General features: G+C 42.9%; 1 protein-coding gene across 1 annotated transcript; it reads left to right on the top strand.

The window, feature by feature from the left end:
• The first annotated feature begins 555 nt into the window (after window positions 1–555).
• On the top strand, window positions 556–10,406 carry LOC129082530 (zinc finger protein 256-like). Its single transcript, XM_054588227.1, has 4 exons — window positions 556–687; window positions 1,116–1,341; window positions 2,843–2,969; window positions 8,182–10,406. The coding sequence occupies exons 2-4, from the start codon at window positions 1,309–1,311 to the stop codon at window positions 10,071–10,073; spliced, it is 2,052 nt and encodes a 683-aa protein (XP_054444202.1). The 5' UTR covers window positions 556–687; window positions 1,116–1,308; the 3' UTR covers window positions 10,074–10,406.
• The last annotated feature ends 3,707 nt before the right edge of the window (window positions 10,407–14,113 follow it).

Here is a 14,113-nt window from a genome sequence, read left to right as displayed (position 1 = left end):
CTTTATTGCAATGTGCTGTCTTGAGCTTCAGAGTATTCACTTTCAACCACAGGAAGACAGACTCTCTACCAGCAAAATAATGCATGCAACTCAAGGAGGGCCGACATAATGGTTTTCATTTATTAATCAATATGATATTTTTAAATTAAGATATGTAGCCTTAGCCGGTATGGCACAGTGGATTGAGTGCCACCCTGTGAACCAAAGGGTCACCGGTTCTATTTTCCGTCAGGGTAACTGCCTGGGTTGTTTGCAAGATCCCCAGTAGTGGGCCTGTGAGAGGCAACCTCCCACTGATACTTTTCTCCTTCTCTTTCTCCCTCCCTTTCATTCTTCAAAAATAAATTTAAAAAATCATTTAAAAGAACAAATTAAGGTATGTATATTGTTATTTTTCACCGATGTTATTGCTTATTTCATAGACTACAATGTGCACTTTGTTACAAACAAGTTAGTGGCACTAACTTTAGTAGGATATTCAGTTGTTTGGTCTGGAACTTTACCTATACTTTATGGGCTAAATTCCTGTAATAGCATGTCTTTGATGTCTTCAATATGCACTCCATTGTTTGAAAAAAAAAATGTAATTTACATTAGAGGCATTAGCAGAACAAATCAGTGGGGAATCCAGTCACACTGCTGCCCAGGCAGAGCAGAGACTCCTGGCTGCATCAGGCAAAGATGTACGTAAGTATGAGTGTATTATTTATTGCAGTTATTTGCATTGTAGGTCCTACTGATGCAGGAGAGACAGCTTTAGGGACTACAGCTATGTCCCCCAACCACATTCAGCCTGAAGGAGGCACTTGTGCCATGGTAAGATTCAAAGCAGGTATACCAGGCACTTCCTTGTCCTACATATCGCGTCCACGGAGCGGCTATAAGGCGGGGTCACTAATCTTAGGGTATTGTCGGAGTGTAAACCTGTAAATTCACTCCTGGAGTCCGCTGGCGAAATGCAGTGTCGCACTGAGTTTACAGCCTACGTTACCCAGAAGGCAAGTGTGTATTATCGCAACTATGAGTCAACAAAGCCTCAGAAACTGCATTTCCGTTTGGGCCCTACTGCGGGGCGGGACTTCCTGCGTCTCCTGGCGGGCGTTTCCTCTTCGCAGTTCCCGTTCAGCCGGTCAGGGTGCTGTGGTCGCGGAATCGGTTGGAGACGGCGCCAGCGGGCTGCTCCCCGCAGGCGGTGCGAGGCCAAGTAAGCAGCCCAGGATTCCGGCTTCAGGGCCGGGACAGGCGCCTTTATACCAGGGACACGCTCCTCAAACCTCCGCTCGCTCCTCGATCTGCTCAGACAGACCGATGGCGGCGACCGCGCAGAGAAGCTCCGCAGAGGTGAGTGCCCGTCCCCGAACCCGTCCCTGTACCTTCCCTTCCCTTCATCCCGCTGACCCCTCAGCCCAGATGCCGGGCGCCCGGCACTTTCTGCAGCCCAGGTCCCGGCCTCCGGGATGGTTCGGCGCTCGGAGGTGGAAACGGTGTGACGCGGAGGGTGAGGGTGAGCGGCTGAGCTTCCTCCTCCTGAACACGTGCGGGAGTCGTGGACCCGGAAAGGCCCGCAGCCCTGCCTGGGCCTTCCGTCAGCCCCCAACGGTCTGAGGGGGACTCGCGTCCTGACTGGGAGCTGAGGGGTGGCACCTTCTTCCTGATGGTCTTGGGAGCCCTGGATGGTCGTGAGGCCTGAGAGACACAGAAAACCGACAGGAGTGGGGTGCTGAGGACAGAGAGGCACAGGAAGAGGAGCCCCTGTTCAAGGTCACGGGGCCGGTGAGCGGCAGCTCTGAGGAGACGCTTGTCCGGAGGTCACCAGACTCCGGGGCCGGGCGGAGATGCAGCTGAGACGTGCTTACCTGGAGCTGAAGGTGGTTGACTGCTTCTTCCCACAGGTTCTGACGTTGAACATCATTATGAAAGTAGACAAGGAAGGAAAGGGTGTCCCGGTGTCTATGGTGCGGTGACATTACCTTGTAGTGTCTAAAGACTTTTCCCCTGGTAATTTTCCAACTTCCAAATGAGACCTTGGGGATATGCCATTCCCGAGTGCAGGTCACAGGTGATACCAAGGTGCTCCCATTTGTGGTGTCAACGAAAGTAACATTCAGACTGTAGGGACTCTCGAAAATGTTTCTTTAAGCCAAACTGAGGACGATTTGCAGGAAACAAACTCGCAAGGGAGTGTGAGAATTCTTTGGGACGTGGTAATGTCACCACTTCTTTATTACATCAGGAAAAAAGAAAGAAAGGTTTGTAAGTTGGGAACTTGAAATCCATTGGTGATGGGTTAGGGAAGTGAGGGAAGATAAAGCGGGAAGCCCCTGATAATAAAGAAAAGGTGAAGATGAGTAGACACAATTCTTTTACATTACAGAAGATAAGATCGTTACTATTTAGTTAATTAGGACAATAATAACACTGAGGGGTTTTTTGGTCTCTGCTCTCCTGCGCTGTCTGTGTCCTGAAGGGTAAGACACAAGGAAATTACCCTGCCATTCCCAAGGTATGTTAACAAAGATGGGCTGGGTGAAGGTGAAAATGGACTCTCCTCAGGAATATAGAGGCCTAGGAAGTGGCTGCTAGCCATGACTCAATTTTGGTTACAAAGTTTTAATGTCAGACCGTACAGAGGGGTCCTTTCAGTCTCCAATGTGGGTGATAAACGGGACTGTGATAACACAGCAGGCAGCTCTGGCTCCAGGCATTGGTGTTGTCTGTGAACGAGGGGGGGCGGGGGGGGGGGGTGGGGACGCGGGAGGGAGGCTGCAAGGGGTTGGGCGTGGGGAAGAGTAGAACTCTGGGTCTCAGACTGTTCCAGATTCATTTTTATTATTTCTGACAGGTGGTTGTGACCTTTGAGGATGTTGCCGTGTATTTCTCTAGGAGAGAATGGCACCTCCTGGTGGAGGCTCAGAGACGCCTGTATCTCGATGTGATGCTGGAGAACTATGCTCTTCTGTCATCACTGGGTAAGACACCGACTCTCCCTGTACACTCTTTGGCTTGCCCTGTACTGCCTTTCCTCAGGGTTGCAGTTTGCTGCTTCTGTCCTAAGCTCTCAGGGTCCTGACCAGACTTGTTCCCAGGGAACGATGGGACGCAGCAACTGGTCTCAGTCTTACCCCTCATCATGCCTGCAGGGGTGTTTTTTCTGTTTTTGTTTTTGTTTTAATTTTCCAGTTCATTGCCCCAAATGTTAATAAACTAACTCACAGTCTCAAAACAAAAGACCTTCTGCCTCTCTGGTGACCTGGCCTAGTCTCTGCATTTCCCCCATACCCTTCATTCCTCTGGGGTTGCTCTTGTCCTGTGTGGATTGTGGGAGCTATTTGCTTCCCTAGTATTCTGGGTAGATCCTGGATTGGCAGAGCTGGTTTGCTTGCACTGCGCTTTTCTCTCCCTGCTGCCCCGGTACCTGCTGTACAGAACCCTCCTAGGGCAGGATTTGACCTCAGGAGTGTTGCCAGAAGGCTAACAGATTTCACATTGAGTAGTGAGAAAAAGCATGTTTTATAATCTGGAATGTTTCTACAGCTCTCTATAGTTTTTGTCCTCACTGTAAAACATCTCTCTAGATTGTTAGAGTAAGGAGGGAGGGAGAAGGGGAAGTATCAGTGTGAGCAAGAAGTATCCTTTGGTTTCCTCCCGTCCATACCCAAACCAGTATCGAGCCAACAGCCTATGTTTATGCCCAGATCAGGACTCAAAACGCACAACCTTTTGGTGCACGGGACAATGCTCTAATTCACTGAGCCACCTGGCCAGGGCTGGATAAAATACTGTGCGTGTATTTATTAGTTCTGTTTTCTAAGTAGTGTTTTCAATCTCCAATAATTCCGTACTGTTTTCAAAATGGAAGTTCTACCTATTGTTGGAAGGGGAATATTCAAGTTGTCTACTAGTGTTGTGTTGACTTTCCACTTTTGGATCTCATGCTGTTTGCTTATGTACTTAGGTGCTCTGTGGTTGGGCACATAATAATTGCAATTGTTGTCCTCCTGCTCTCTGTGTTATCTGCATGGAATATTTTTCACATCTTTTCATGTGCAGTGTATTTGTGTCCATAAAGTTTCATTGGGTCTCTCGGGCAGTGTATATTGTATCTGGGGGACTCATATTGGGGTTTTCTTGACATACACGTTAAGCCCAACCGGGCCTCAATTTATTTATTTATTTATTCCTTCATTTTTTTAAGTAAACTTTTGTATTTTTATATTCAATTTACATACATTATTATATTAGTTTCATGATGAGACATTGTATAACTTCCTAAGTGATTATCTCCGTAGACCTCACACCCATCTGGCACATACATTATTACTATGATGTTATTGATTCTGTTTCCTACTCTGTACTTGACATCCCCGTGACTATTCTGTAACTGTCATTTTGTACTTTTTAATCTCTTCGCTTTTGTCGCCCATCACGAGAGTTCTTATCAGTGTTTATTCGAGCAAAACTTATGACGATGGCCCGGACGCAAGATCTCAAATGCTTCTGTGTCTTGTGTTTGTTATCACTTCACCCACTCCATATCGTTGATTGGAGGATTCCTGAAGAACCTACTGTTGTCACCTTGTCATGTGTTCTGACTCTTTATAGTTCCTTTTTTGTTTGTTTGTTTTTCTATCTTGCTATTGGCGGGGCCGGGGGGCGTGTGTGGTGGGGTGTGTGTGTGTGTTGATTCCTTTCTCTGTGTGTGTGTGTGTGTGTGTGTGTGTGTGTGTGTTGATTCTTTTCTGTTTTGTGCCTGCACTCAGGATTGTGCTTGTGATTTGTTTTTATTAGATTACATCAAATCCACACTCTTAATAGTTTGTTGTAACCAGAAAAAAGGTTCATTGCATGTAAAAATTATATGCTTTGACCCAGACACACTACCCCTGTACGTGTATTGATGGCAAAGTTCACATCTTTCTATATTGTGCATCTATCTGCAAATATTCTCACCATTGTTATTCTTTTTTTAAAAAGATTTTATCTATCTATCTCAAATGCTTCTGTGTCTTGTGTTTGTTATCACTTCACCCACTCCATATCGTTGATTGGAGAATTCCTGAAGAACCTACTGTTGTCACCTTGTCATGTGTTCTGACTCTTTATAGTTCCTTTTTTGTTTGTTTGTTTTTCTATCTTGCTATTGGCGGGGCCTGGGGGCGTGTGTGGTGGGGTGTGTGTGTGTGTTGATTCCTCTCTCTGTGTGTGTGTGTGTGTGTGTGTGTGTGTGTGTGTGTGTTGATTCCTTTCTGTTTTGTGCCTGCACTCAGGATTGTGCTTGTGGTTTGTTTTTATTAGATTACATCAAATCCACACTCTTAATAGTTTGTTGTAACCAGAAAAAAGGTTCATTGCATGTAAAAATTATACGCTTTGACCCAGACACACTACCCCTGTACGTGTATTGATGGCAAAGTTCACATCTTTCTATATTGTGCATCTCTCTGCAAATATTCTCACCATTGTTATTCTTTTTTTAAAAAGATTTTATCTATCTATCTTTAGACAGAGGGAGAGGAAGGGAAAAATGGAGAGAAACATCAGTGTGTGACTGCCTATGTTGTGCCCCCTACTGGGGACCTGGCCCACAACTTAAGCATGTGTCCTGACTGGTAACCAGACTGGAAACCCTTGACTCAGAGGCCTGCGCTCAGTCCACTGCGCCACACAAGCCAGGGCTGTAATTCTTAGTACACTTAATTTTTGTCCTTTACAATAGAGTTTAGTAAAGTATACTCTGCGAATGAACTCTGTCAGTATTGTGAACCTGAAAGTATCCTGTCCTTACCAGACAGTTTGACAGTTTTACGTTTCTCTGTAGTATGCCTTTATTTCAGCTGAAAGATACACACACACACACACACACATTTCTTGGCATTTCTAGTAAGAGGGTGTGTAGAAATTAATTTCTTCAAAGTTTGCGTTTCAGGGAAAGTTTTTCTTCCTGTTATTTCTGAGGAGGAGGTTTGGGCATAAACTATTGTTCTTTGCAGATATTTTTTCTTAGTGCTTGGAATATATCATTTGATATTCTCCAGGCTGCAAGGTTTCTTTAGAGAACTCTATTGTTTTGGCCTTATGGGAATGTTGTCCTTACATGAGGAGTTTGTATTCCCTTTGATCTTCCAATGTTTTTCTCGGCTTTGATTTTTGGCACTTTTATTATAAAATGTCATGCTGAAATCCTGTTTGCATGAAATCTGTTCAGGGATCTGGGAGGATCTATTCACATTTGTTTGTCATATTTTGAAGGCAGTATTTAGTTTGTTTTTTAAAATAAAATTTTTACACTTCTCATTTCCCTGCCATTTCTTCCTTCTCATATTCTCTCTTTTTCTCCTCCTCTGGGACTCCCATGATGCAAATATAGGTTATTTATGGTGTTCCAAAATTCACCTTGGCTGTGCTCACATTTTTGTTCTTACGTGGAGGATTTTCAATCACCTGACTCCGAGGTGAAGTGTTCATTTTACTCCTTGATCTTGTCTGCTGTGGACTCTTTTGCCTTTTTCATTTTATTCATTGTTTTCTTCAACATCAAATTTTTGTTTCATCCTTTTTTACAATTTCCGTCTCACTGATCCTCATGTTTTATTCCCATTTTTGTTCATTATGTTGAGTTGCATGTATATTCGTTTATACCTCACTGAAGTTTTTAGAAATTATTATTTAAATTATATTTTGTCAATTGATAGGCAACCATACTTTGGCTTAATTCACTTTCACATTGTGAAGTTCCTTTTGATATTTTTCTTGTTCTCTTTGTCTTAGTGTGGATGTCTGATACTTAATGAAGCAATTACTTTTTGGACTCATGGAACCAATTCTCTTTAGAGGAGTAGTTGATGTGCATGTGCATACAAGGGTGCTTGCCAGGTGGTGTGTTGTGTTTTGGGCTGATGAGAAGCTTCACTTCCCATTCTTCTTGCTGCCCCATAACCAACATCAGCATTTTGAAGACTGAAGTGGCCCTCAGAGGCCAGGGCTGCACTTGTGCAAACAGTTAGCGATCTCTTGGAGCCTTTGGTGGCAGAGAGGCCACTAGAGTCAATGGTAGCATAAGCTCAGTGTCTCCTAGAAGTTCTTACCCTTGTGTTTTGAATCTAACCCTGTTTGCTGAGCCCGTCTTTCCTGCTAATCTTTTGTGTAGTTCTTTTTAATTACGCTTCACCTTGTAGCTGTTTGAAAGAACTGGTCTCTAAAGCCTCTTCCCCTTTCCTGAAGGGATGCTGTTTTTCATGGATAATTGTCTAATTATTCTTGAAGGGGGTTGAACACTTGCATTTCTAAACTGCCATCTTGCAGTGGTAACTCATTAGAACTTTTTCTTGGTTTTTTGGTGTAGAGGTATTCAATAACAGTGTTGGTTATTCATGTATCACGCTTTCTCTTTGGAGCTGCACTCTCAGCATTCCACATGATTTCTCTTAAGTGGAGGGAACGGAACAGTCCCTCGCATATTCCAAGAGGGACAGGCATCCAACCATGACAGGATGGGCTCACAGGGGGTCTGCCATTGCTGAATGGCAGTGGGGGAGAATCTGATTCCAAGTTTTGGTTAAAACAGAATGAGGAACCTGTTCTCTTGAACTGTGTTTTTGTCACCATCGCCAGTGGCCACACTTTAAAAATACCCTTATGGTTTCCCAGTGTTGGCAATTGCCAGTTTGTTACTTTTAATGATTTTCCTTTGCACTCTTGACTTCCAGCCATGGGTAATCTCTGCCTTCATAACATCTGCATCGCAACTTTTCTCCCGAGGTGTCTTCTTGATGTGCTCTCCCATTTTGACCAATGCCTGCTGGACATTGAAATGTACACATTTTGCTGTACAAGCCTAGCCCAGAATCTGCCCTGCTGTGGTTGATTTTCATGGTTTGGGGCACATTCATATCCTCTACACAAGCTGACATCACCAGCAGGAAGGGTTTTGGAGGGAGCCCGTATGGGAGGAATTACTTGTGAAGCCAGCCTCTCTTCCTGATGTCCCAGTGTGTGCTGATATCCTTCGATTAATGAGTTACTTATCATTACAACCCTGAGGGGCTTTTTTTGAGTCTCTCATTTGTCTTGGAAATCATCACATAGAATCGTGTCAGATGTTACAGATAGAAATTAATAATGAGGAAAAAAACGCTCCCTCTAGGTTGCTGTGTACTTCACTCATGTTCTTTTTTTGTTCAGGTTGCTGCTGTGGAGCAGAAGATGTGGAGGCACCCAGTGAACAGAATATCAGTGTGAGAATCTCAAAGGCTATGAATCTGAAGTCAGCTCTGCCTTCCCAGAATAGCCACCCCTGTGAGAGTTGTGGGCGTGTCTTGAGAGACATTTTCCTCTTAACTAACCAGCAGGGAACCCAACAGGGCCCAACACTGCTGAGGTGCGGGGCATGTGCAAAACCATTTCACTTCAGTGCACAGAGTCACCAGCACCAGGATCAGGACACAAGGCAGAATAGTTTCATAAGCAGTGTGGACAGGGTCTCACTTGCAGAGAGCTGCGATTACCATCTGACGTGGAATGCTTATACCTGTAGTCAGGTTGGAAAATGCTTTGTTATCAGCACCGGGCATCCTGAGCAGCAGGGTGCTAATGCCATGCATAGGGAAAATGAAATCTCCAAGTCAGGAATGACTTTTCAATGTGCACAGTATTATACCTCAAGAGAATGCAAGAATGCCATTGGCTGTGATGACACACTTGTTGAGGACCAGAGATTCCTTATTCGAAGAAAGTGCTTTTTGTGTTGTGAATGTGGGAAGTCTTTTACCAGAATTTCTGCCTTCCGTGTTCATCAGAGAGTTCATACTGGGGAAAGGCCTTATGAGTGCACTCTATGTGGGAAGTCTTTTAAACAAAAAGATACATTTACTTCTCATCAGAGAGTTCATACTGGAGAAAGGCCTTATAAGTGTGGTGAATGTGGGAAAGCTTTCAACAGGAGCTTTGTCCTTCGTATTCATCAGAGAGTTCACACTGGAGAAAGACCTCATAAGTGCACTGAATGTGGAAAATCTTACACCACTAGATCTACCCTCCATAAACATCACAGTGTACACACTGGGGTCAGGCCTTTCAAGTGTGGTGAATGTGGAAAATCTTTCAACAGGAGCTTTGTCCTCCGTATTCATCAGAGAGTTCACACTGGAGAAAGGCCTTATAAGTGCAATGTATGTGGAAAATCTTTCGTGTCAAGTGCAATCCTCTATATTCATCAGAGATTTCACACTGGAGAAAGACCTCATAAGTGCAGTGAATGTGGAAAATCTTACACCTATAGCTCTGAGCTCCGTGTTCACCAGAGAAGTCACACTGGAGAAAAGCCTTATACGTGCACTGAATGTGGGAAGTCTTTTAAGGAAAAAGATAGCTTTAATTGTCATCAGAGGGTTCACACTGGAGAAAGGCCTTATAAGTGTGATGAATGTGGAAAATCTTATACCCGTCACTCCAGTCTCCGTTATCATCAGAAGCTTCACTCTGGAGAATGGCCTTATGAGTGCACTGAATGTGGGAAATTATTTAAGCAAAAAGATATCTTTATTCGTCATCAGAGAGTTCACACTGCAGAAAGGCCTTTTGAGTGCAATGAATGTGGGAAATCATTTAAGCAAAAACATTCTTTGATTCGTCATCAGAGAGTTCACACTGGAGAAAGGCCGTATAAGTGTGGTGAATGTGGGAAATCTTACGCGTGTTCCTCTGGTCTCCTTCATCATCGGAAAGTTCACACTGGAGAAAGACCTTATGAGTGCACTGAATGTGGGAAATCATTTAAACAAAAAGAAAACTTTATTTGTCATCAGAGACTTCACACTGGAGAGAGGCCTTATAAGTGTGGTGAATGTGCGAAATCTTACACATGTTCCTCTAGTCTGCTTCATCATCAGAAAGTTCACACTGGAGAAAGGCCTCATGAGTGTGTTGAATGCGGAAAATCTTTTACCACTAGGTCTGAGCTTCGTAAACATCACAGAGTTCACACTGGAGAAAGGCCTTATGGGTGTACTGAATGTGGCAAATATTTCAGAACTAGCTCTAACCTCCAAAAACATAAGAGAGTTCACACAGTCTAAGGCCCAAGTGTGGTGAATGTAGAAAATCTTATACTAGTCACTCTGGGCTCCGTCATCAGTAGAAAGTGCACACTGTAGAAAGGCCTTATGAGTGCAGTGAACATGGGAAATCTTGTACCTGTAGCTCTTCCTTCTATTTTCATCAAAGTGTTCACACTGGATAAAATACTTCTGAGTGCACTAAATGGGGAAATCCTTTGTGTATATCAGTTACCTCCATTATCGTGATAGTTCACAGCAAAGGAACGCGTATGAGTGTGGTGAATGTGGGAAATCTCTTACCTGTTGCCTTAACTATCATGTTACAGAGGCTACACACAGGAACAAAGTTCTGTGGCAGCAGGGAATGTGGTAAATGTTTTATGAGTAACCTTTGTTATCCTTGGAGACTTCACTGGGGGAAAATGCCTCGGGTGCAGTGAAAGTGGGAAATCTTTCTGTAGCAGTCTACTCTGTTGTCATCGAAGAGTTCACCCTGGAGAATGGTCTTACACCTTCAGTGAATTTGTGAAATATTTTTCTTCTATCAGTGATTTCTCCTACTAAGACTTTATACTTCTGAAATGCAATTGGAGTGATGTGAATACCAGAAATGTTTTTATACTTTATCACTCTAGCAAAATGTTGATATGTTTAAATTTTATAGTTTTCTCTTTTCATATACTTGTCATGCTCTTTATGTTGTTTTAGTTGCATTTCTTAAAGGATTTATGATGAGCATTTTTCAGGAGTGTGTGTAATCGGTAGGTTCTTAGTACATTATGTGCTCAAATCCTATTCTAAAATTTTGGTCTACTTTAAAAAATAGGAGAGTGAAACAACCAAGATGTTGTAGTGTGTCACCCATTTTCACTCTTTGAATAAGTTCTTGTTTTGTGGAATTATTGTAAAAATAATGGAAAACATTCACATTATTTGGATTTTATTTTCTGTACACAATGTAGCCAGGTATATGTTATATACTTTAAAGAATAATCTGCCTCATTAATACATTTCATCGCTTTTGTAAATTCAAACACTAAGTAATATAATAGTTTTTGCTTTTTAGTTTTCACCCTCTCTGTACTGTTTCATCTGGGGTTTACTGGGCTACGGTGGGACTTGAAGGTGTTCAAGGTGCTAAGAGATGAATGGGTGTTACTTGAGTCTGAAAGCTCTCCAAGATTCTAAAGACAAGAGAATACTGATTAGCTTCCCCATGTCTTGGCCATGAAACCGGGATTTAAATCTGAGATTGTAGACCATAGTTACGGTTACAGGGAAGGTATTCACCTTATAGGCCTCAGTATTTTTGTGTTTAAATGTGGGTAAAAAACAACCTTTCCCTGGGTTGAGTAGCACACTGGGTTGAATGCTGTCCTGCAAACCAGAAGGTCACATGTCCATTTCCTAGTCAGGGCAGATACATGTGTTTTAGTCCAGTTTCCAAGACAGGAGAGTGAGAGAGGCAAACAATGAATGTTTTTGCACTTCAAATTTTCCTCCCTTTCTTGCTCCCTTACTCCCTCTAAAAACCAAAGAATAAAATATTTTCAGGAATGAGCAGCCTTTATCCCTGAATGAAAATTTTCAAAGGCTTGCTCTTTGATAATCTTTATTTTTTTTCAATCCTAACAGCACACTGGGAATTAGTAACAATGTATTTTTGGGGAAAATAGGATGGAGAAGGAGGGAGTGGTTTTTCCAAGGACACAGGAGAGATAAGTGGCCAGATTGGAACATGTGAGTCTGATTCCAGAGCTGGGGACAACCTCTACCATAACACATTAGACCCCCAGTGCAAGGCAGGACAGCAAAGGCCACAGACATAAACTCAGCTTGCTACTGTTTTCATTATTCTAATTATCCCGAGTTTTCCCCATTTTTCTGGCGTCTTCAGTCTTCATGGGAACCCTATCTGTCATTTCCAGCGGTCTATCCAGGGGAAATGACGTCCAGCTGTAGCCGCATTTTGTCTACCTCTTTTTTGAACTTAGCACATAGCTCAGCACTAATGAGACGCCAGTGATTCACAGCTGGGTCTTTTCTGGACATTCACTTATACTTTGCATGATGGAGTACGGTATTACCCACTGCTGTAAATATCATCCACTCCATTAGACCCTTCAAATGTTTTTTGTAAATGTTGCTAGCATCCTCCCTGCAGTACTGAGAACAGCTGTACATGATACCTGAGATGTATTCAGAACTGATGCTGGAGATGTGCAGTATTATTATCTTCCTAGCAGGGTGTTCACTTCACACAGGAAACTACTCTCGATCCTGTACTACACAGGTGTCCTGCCAGTGGACTGAGCCGCATGCAGCACAGGTGGCTATGAGTGCAACCCAACACAGAATCGTAAATTTTCTGAAATTATTGAGGTTTTTTGTGATTACCCATTGTAATGAATTTAATATGTGGCCCAACACAACTTTACTTCTCCCAGAGTGCCCAGAGACACCAAAAGATTAGACACCCCACCTCCTCTGTCAAGTAGTGGCTGGATGAGGACATGGGGCTCACCATGTTTTCTCTGCAGCCCTGAAAATGTTCAGCAACCACATCCCCCTTACAGCTTCCCCATGTCTGTGCCAGAGATGTTTCAGTGTGAAGGATTCCTTCTGAACAAACTGAGATTCCTAGTCCTGATTGCTCAAGATGGGCCAATCAGCCAAATCAGGTTGGGTCTATATCTTCACGGCCCTATTAGCAGTGTTATGGCTGATTGCTTTTTCAGAGAACAGGATGAGTCTGCAGCATCCCTGGTGATGTTTGCAATCTAGTCTTATGATAGGTTCCTAAAGAAAACAGGCCATTTAAAGACCCCAGGTGATATGTGTACACACTGAAAATCTGCCTCTCCCTGTGTTCTTTCCTCCTCACTGTCATTAGAATGCTTTGGATTAGTACTGAATCTCTAAAGCCCTTCTAAGGGTTTCTGATTATCCATTTTCAACACGGAGCACCCCTCAGCAGCCCTTGTAAGCATCTGGGACATGAATATTATTTTGATGCCATTGCTTTTTCATGGGAACCTATCACAAGTCATAAATCACACCAATTATCCCAGTTATTGGAGAGATTACAAGTACACTTTTTAGGATGCAGTGTTGACATGGAAACTTGAGTAGATCGTGTTAAAGAGAGCCCCCTGCATCCAGTACCCCTTTCAACAAGCAGTCCCTCCACCCTAGTTGATGTCTATGGGGCACGCATGTATGTTCTTTGGCTTCATTTTCTACACTGTTGTTAATCTTCTGTCTACTTTGTACCTACCAATTAATTTTTTAATCCCTGCATCTTTTCCCCCCATTTTCCCCTTCCCTGCCCCATTTGATAACCTTCCAAATTATCTCCATAGCTATGATTTTGGTTGTTTGCTTACTTTTTTTGTTTTAGCTTCAGTTGATGGTTCTGAATTTGTTGCCTTTTTAGTATTCATAGTTTTGGTCTTTATCTTAAATTCATTATCTTAAAGTGTCACTTTAACACTCCATGTAATCTGGGCTTATGGAAGAGGAACTCCTTAAGCCTTCCTCTTTCTGGGCAGCAATATATCAGACCTTGTATTCTGAATGACAGCTTTGCCGCTTGCACCAATCCTGGTTGTAGGTCCTTTTCATCACTTGGAATACTTCTTGCCAGTCTCTTCTTGCCTGCAAAGTGTGTTTTGAGAAATCAGCTTATTGTCTTATGGGTACTCCTTTGGAGGTAACACTTTGCTTTTCTCCTGCTGCTTTTAAGTGTCTCATTATCTTTTGACATTTTAATTATGATATGTCTTGGTATGGTCTGTGGGTCCAACTTGTTTTCGGACTCCATGTGATACCTGGACTTCTATGTCTATTTCCTTCACCAAACTAAGGAAATTTATAAGTTACTTGTAAGGTTTCAATTTCTTGCTCTTCCTCTTCTCTTTCTGGCATCCCTATTTTTCAAGTGTTGGCATGATTGAATATGTCTTAGAGACTTCTTATAGAATCCCTGTTTTTTTGAATTCTTGTTTCTTTTTATCCTGTTGGATATTTATTTCTTCCATGTGTTCTAAATCCTAGAT

Source organism: Pteronotus mesoamericanus, unplaced genomic scaffold (genome assembly GCF_021234165.1).
Source record: "Pteronotus mesoamericanus isolate MK-2021 breed Mesoamerican mustached bat unplaced genomic scaffold, CSHL_Meso_final scaffold_128, whole genome shotgun sequence".
In the NCBI taxonomy this organism is placed as follows: domain Eukaryota; kingdom Metazoa; phylum Chordata; class Mammalia; order Chiroptera; family Mormoopidae; genus Pteronotus; species Pteronotus mesoamericanus.
This window is presented reverse-complemented; position numbering and strand designations above follow the sequence as displayed.

Excerpts from the sequence above, each read along its gene's own strand:
- LOC129082530 (XM_054588227.1), top strand. The coding sequence starts at position 1,309 with ATGGCGGCGACCGCGCAGAGAAGCTCCGCAGAG. Across the intron at positions 1,342-2,842 it reads CGCAGAGAAGCTCCGCAGAG|GTGGTTGTGACCTTTGAGGA; the intron begins GTGAGTGCCCGT and ends TATTTCTGACAG. Across the intron at positions 2,970-8,181 it reads TGCTCTTCTGTCATCACTGG|GTTGCTGCTGTGGAGCAGAA; the intron begins GTAAGACACCGA and ends TTTTTTGTTCAG.